The 6,000-nt window shown below is 43.9% G+C and overlaps 1 protein-coding gene across 1 annotated transcript in view; it reads left to right on the top strand.

Annotated features, from left to right (window-relative positions):
* LIPC (lipase, hepatic) overlaps positions 1-6,000 on the top strand; it is a 51,775-nt gene that overhangs the window by 7,917 nt on the left and 37,858 nt on the right. The window contains exon 4 of the mRNA XM_006894529.1: positions 2,319-2,552. Within this exon, the coding sequence (XP_006894591.1) occupies positions 2,319-2,552 (234 nt within the window). The remainder of the gene's footprint in view (positions 1-2,318; positions 2,553-6,000) is intronic.

The raw sequence follows: 6,000 nt of genomic DNA, 5'->3' as shown, positions 1-6,000 counted from the left end.
ATGTCGATTCCATAATTGCCACATATACAATTTAGTGCCATTCCTTATATTTAAGTTATTCAACCATTTTCATGGTCTTATTCTGAATAAAAGAGATCTCTGGTACTCTAATGGTGAGGAGTTGCACTCTCAACCCAAAAGTACACAGTTCAAATCCAAGCTGGGGAAATACGGGCAATCTCCTCTTGTGATTTACAGCTGAAGGGTCAGCTATGTTTCTGTTCTGACTCAATGACACATAACAACAATGTAATTTTAAAAGTCCAACATAGCAAATTAGAGTGAAGAGTCAAGAGCCTCAATTTGCTGCAACACATCAGCCACATCTGTGCCTCAGTTTCCTCACCTGAAACAGAGGGGTCCTATTCTAGGTCCCATTGGAAAGAGGGAAGGAACTTCCCAAAAACCTCTCCCCAAGCCCCACACAAATCTATAAACAGCTTGTATTACCCAGAAAAAGCTGGCAATGTGAAAGAAATTCCCCCCAGCCATCTACCCCTGGTCAGTTCATCCCAGGCTGAAGTTTCAAGGCCACTGATTCCTACAGGGATAAAAACAGGAGACACAGACAAGGCCTTGTCAGTGTGGCTCCCTCAGAACTCCCCAATCTCTCCTCCTGATGTTTCTGGCAGTTGTGGGTTTCAACAACATTGAAGTGAGTGTGTCTCCACTTTATATACATGTGTGTGCATGTGCACATGTACACACACACACACACACACGGCTTTTTGTGCCTCTGGGCTTCACATATTCCCTCTGCCCAGAATGTTTACCTCTATTTATCCACCCTCTTATAGTCTACCCACCAAACTCCTATTCATCCTTCAAGATTCCTTCAGCTAAAACAAAATTCCACAGGCTAATGCAATTCTAAGAAAAGCATAGGGTTGGGTGTTTATCATGTTAGAACTTTGGGAAAAAAATGACCATTATTTCATTTTAAAAATATTTCTTTTCATGGTAAGAAGGGTAGATAATGTAAGACTTTTAAATACATTTGTCATTAGGAGAACTCATGTTCTTGTCCTCATTATTTTTCCATCTTGCTGGTGATTGTTAAGTCCTGGTCCACAGTTCAGCACTTGACCTCACTGATTTAACCATCAGTGGTCTAGGTAGGATAAGGAGCTCGTGTGGCACAGTGGGTAAGCACTTGACTGTGAACTGAAAGATCAGCAGTCCCAATCCACCAGCTGCTCCATGGGCAACAGCTGTAGCAGTCTGCTCCCGTAAATATCGCAGCCTAGGAAACCGATGCAGCGGCTCTACTGTCTCACAGGGCCACTGAGTCAGAACCGACTCCATGCCAGTGGATTTGGGTCTCATGCTGAGCAGGCCTCCCATGACAGCTTTCCAGAGGCCAGTAAAACCATTGCTGAAGAGCAGGAACTAGCCAGAGTCAGGATGGCAGGGAAGTGGCATCAGAACCTTCTCCTCCTCTGTCTGGTTCTGAGGGTCCTACCAGGCATTTGCCAAGCCCACATGTGTCAAGTACAACAGGAAGGCTAACCCCACATCCATGATCAGTCTGATAAAGAAAGGGGCATACGTCATTCATTTGTCTCTGAACGAGATGAAGGCAAGCCATCTCCCTGTCCACCTCCTCTCGTCTGGTAAGGCCAGGAACCAGGGTTGCTGGGAGGCATCGGAGAGGGCACCCGAGAAAAACCTTGAGTTGAGCAAGTGCTCCCCAACTGGAGTCAGCCAAGAGCTGCCACATGTCTTACACAAACCCACTTGTCATTTGAGGGCCAGGGTTGTGAGCAGTCCTATTTGTTCATAGTGTTGTCCCTGCTCTGGACATCCTGAGACATGGCATGAGTCTAGGAGAAAAGCCAGCTTGTTTAGGAAAAATTATTGTCAACATGCAGGCAAATGGTTAGTGATGGAGGGTTAGAATGACTTCCAAAGAGCACATTTGGGTGTTTTTCCTGGTTTGGTTTAGTTTGGTTTGGTTTGGTTTGGTTTGGTTTGGTTTGGTTTCCTACACAAGCAGATGTTCTAGAAAATAACTTGAGAAGTACTTCAAATTGACTTGCCAATTAAATCAACTAAATAAATGCTCTTGTTTCTACCACTGGCTAGTTTCTGAAACCCTCACTTCCCCTCTAGCTACAGGTGATTCTGTATCTAATTTTCAGCACCCTGAATTACTATGGTTTTACCGTGAAAAGTTATGGTAGGATTTTCTACAGAAAGAATATGCACTGAGTCTCTCTCCTTCTTGCTAACTTATTAATGCAGAATAATATTAAGAAGTTAAGAAATGCTTCTCTTTTACCCTCCCCTACCTAACTGTGCCCTTGTCTTCCTCCTAGGGCTCGATGCTGCGGGCCCCTTGTTTGAAGGAATATCCCCCAGTGACCGTCTTTCACCAGATGATGCCAAATTTGTGGACGCCATCCACACCTTTACGAAGGAGCACATGGGTCTAAGTGTGGGCATCAAAGATCCTGTGGCACATTATGACTTCTACCCTAACGGGGGCTCCTTCCAGCCTGGCTGCCACTTTTTAGAGCTCTACAAACACATTGCTAAGCACGGCTTAAACGGTGAGAACGAAGACGTGGCTGGGAGCACCAGCCTGCACAGACCACAATTCCACAGGTCGCTGGGATCTAGTAGCCGCTTCTCTGAAAAGAGTTTGGTGAGAATAGAGCTCCAGGGTCCATAGTCATCAAGGTCACTCAGAAAGTCCTTGTCAGACGGGGGGAAGGGCTGGTGTTCCCCAAGCAGCTCATTCACTTACCAGACAGTCTTTTAGCGCACAAGCCCTGAGAATGAGCCGAGACCACTACTTGAAATCACAGTGGAGCTAAGTGGCTCCTGAGAGACTGAAACCAGTTAGTTGTCCTCAAGCTGATTCAAAGCCAACTCATGCCAGACCAACCATGTGCATGTCAGAGGGTAACTATGTTCGTAGGATGTGTCAACAACTGCTTTTCTGTTTTTCTCTCAAGTAGCAAGACAAGCTTATTTTCAGAAGCATCTGTAGGTGAATTCAAACTTCCAGACTTTTGATTAACAGCCAACCACATTGACCATTTGTATCATCCAGGGATTCCCTTGGGATGCTAGCCCTTCTGCACTGATCCTGACACTTGGGATTATTCCTTCTCTGGAAGGTTCCTCATTCAAGTTTTCTCAATTATGGGACACATGAGGATCCACTTAATAATAGATTATGACCACTTGATCCTTGGTCTCAGAAGTGTGAGACAGTTCTACCCTCCCTCACCCCAACTGCAGAGATTCATCAGCTGTTCCCACAGGCCATCACTGAGTGCCTTTGAACTTGGCCTCTGGTTCAACTACACCCCAGTTACATCCTTTACCTTGGGGCAGAATATGAAGTTGGCATTATCTATATTGTGATCTCACTTCGCCTTTAAATTCGAAAATGAAAACATTAAAACGAACATTGGCAACATGCAGAGGATTAAAGAATAAAAATGTCAGCAGAAACCACACATTCCACAGGCATTCAAAACTTCTTGTAATTTACAAAATATCATCCCAATTAAAACATGCCGACTCACTCTAAGCCAACTGGAGCCCCCCCACCTCTGCATGCCACCTTCTTGCCCCAGTCATCCAAAGCTGAGCTGAGAACATGCTCTCCCACGAGTATCTCCCCAATCTCACCTCTCACATATCAGACTGACCTTCAAGCTTGACATTATCTCATTTTGGCTAGACTCCCAGCCTTCCACCCACTCACAGCTGAGAGAGCCTTCTGGAAACTTCTCCGTATCATTCTTTATCACATCTCCTTCAGACCACTGTCCCTTGGTCACCCACAGGTTCCTAACAGACCAGTCAGCTCTCTTCCCAAATCTACATCCTCCAAAAATGGCAAGACTGACTTGTAGGATGGTGTTTATAGTTACTGTGCCCAGTAAGCATACCTGACCAACTGTGGACTTTTTGCTCTCTTGATGCTAAACTTCAAATTAATGGAATCACACCTTTTTATTTCACTTTCTCAACCTCAGCTTGGTTTTCTCAATTTGCCTCACACACCACCACCACCACCACCACCACCACCACCACCTCATCTGAATTTTTTTTTTCTTTGTGGGGCTATTTTTCCAAACACGTCTGCACAGAATTGTGATAGGTAGCTGCCCTTGTGTCAACTCTGACAAAAGGTTGCCTAACCCTGCGTTACCCCCATAATCACCAGAATATTCCAGTCCATCCAGAGCATTGTGTCAATTCATCTTCTTGAGTGTCTCCTGTGCTTTCATTGGCTTCCTACCTCACCAAACATAATATTCTCCTCTGATGATTGGTTCTTTCTGTTGACCTATCCTAAACAAGTAATGCAGACAACATTGTCTTTTGATTTATAAGGTTTTCACTGGCTGGGCCATCTTCTCCCATGACATTTACAGCCTCCAAAAATCCACTGGAGGTTCAGCTTTGAGCCAGTTCCAACTTGATGGCAATAAATTTGAGAGGTGGTGGTGATGGTGGTGTTTTCAAAGCCAGATCATCAGGTTATTCTTTCTAGACTTGGTCTAAAAGGAAGATTTGCCAAAGCCTATCCACTCTGGGTGACTCTGCTGACATTTGAAATACTAGCAGCACAATGTCCGGCATCACAGCAACAGACAACGTACAAGCCACCACAGTACAGCAAACTGAGTGGTAGGCAGTGGTGAAGAGAACGTTAACCACTGTTTATATTACTAGCTGCTTTGATACTCTCCCCTCTGATCACTGAATTCTGGCACCTGTGATTGTTCTTCCTCCTTTGGACACTCCCTCGTTCAATGTGTTGTCCTTGTCTGGGGCCACATAAGGCCCTGGGCACTTGGGTAAGTTACTGCACGTCTTTGAGGCTCTGTTTTCTTATTTATAATAGCTGCCTCACAGCACTGTGGAGGCATTCAGCTTTACTCCTGCCTCACAATAACTCATTGCTGTCAAGTCAGAACCAGCTCACAGCTGACTCCCCAGCAGGCTTTCAGCTTTACTCCTGCCTCACAATAACTCATTGCTGTCAAGTCAGAAGCAGCTCACAGCTGACTCCCCAGCAGGCTTCCCAAGGCTGTAAATCACATTGGAGGAGATTGTCCATCTTGCTCCCATGGGGCTGCTGGTGGATTTGAACCACCAAAGAAATACAGTCTTCAGGTTAGCAACACAACTCCCTATGGACTCTGCCACCAGAGTTCCTGCCTCACTGTAAGTGCTCAACAAGTACAATCCACTACTGACCACAGCTCAAATACTTGAGGGAAACAGCTTTAGTCAAAGTAAAGTTCACATTTTGTACTCTACATTCTTGTGATAGTTCTTCAACATTCCTTGAAGAATGACTGAGATATGAGGCTGGTATGAGAATATTTCAAGATTAGATCAAGATCTAGAGGGTTTTCTTTAAAGGCTAAAAACCTGTGATAGATAATTATAACGAGTTTGGATTTGGCCCATCCAAATTCTGGTCATAGATCAAAAACACAAAACCAAGCCCACTACCGTTGAGTCAGTTCCAACTCATGGGGACGCAGTATCAAGCCTTGAACGCTATAACTTTTTTTAGTTTTTATTTTAACAAAAGTTTACAGAAAGGTTGGCTTTTCTTCTCTGTTTTTTAGGTTGGGTTATCTTTATTTCATTGATACACATTTTCCTCCCTCATCCTTCTTTCTCTCCCCGATTCACTTTTTTTAAAAAAATATTTGTTTTAATGAAAGTTTACAGAGACTTAGGATTTCCATTCATTCATTGTTGTACTTTTTCTCCCTGCCCACCCCTTCCCTGCTCCTTGTTCCAGATTGTTGTTATACATAAAATGCCCAATCATACACTCCTTTCAGAGGCTCATTTCTTTCGTCAGTTTTGGTGCAATATTCATTATCTATCTACTTTTTTTCCCATTCTCCTCCCCACCATATCAATTCCCTTTGTTTTTTAAACCTCTCCAAGACATATCTATTTGTTCTCTTTTTAAAAAAATTACTTTTAATGAAAGTATACAGAGACTTAGTA

This window comes from Elephantulus edwardii, unplaced genomic scaffold, assembly GCF_000299155.1.
Source record: "Elephantulus edwardii isolate Elephantulus edwardi_28Jun2011 unplaced genomic scaffold, EleEdw1.0 scaffold00145, whole genome shotgun sequence".
NCBI lineage: Eukaryota > Metazoa > Chordata > Mammalia > Macroscelidea > Macroscelididae > Elephantulus > Elephantulus edwardii.
This window is presented reverse-complemented; position numbering and strand designations above follow the sequence as displayed.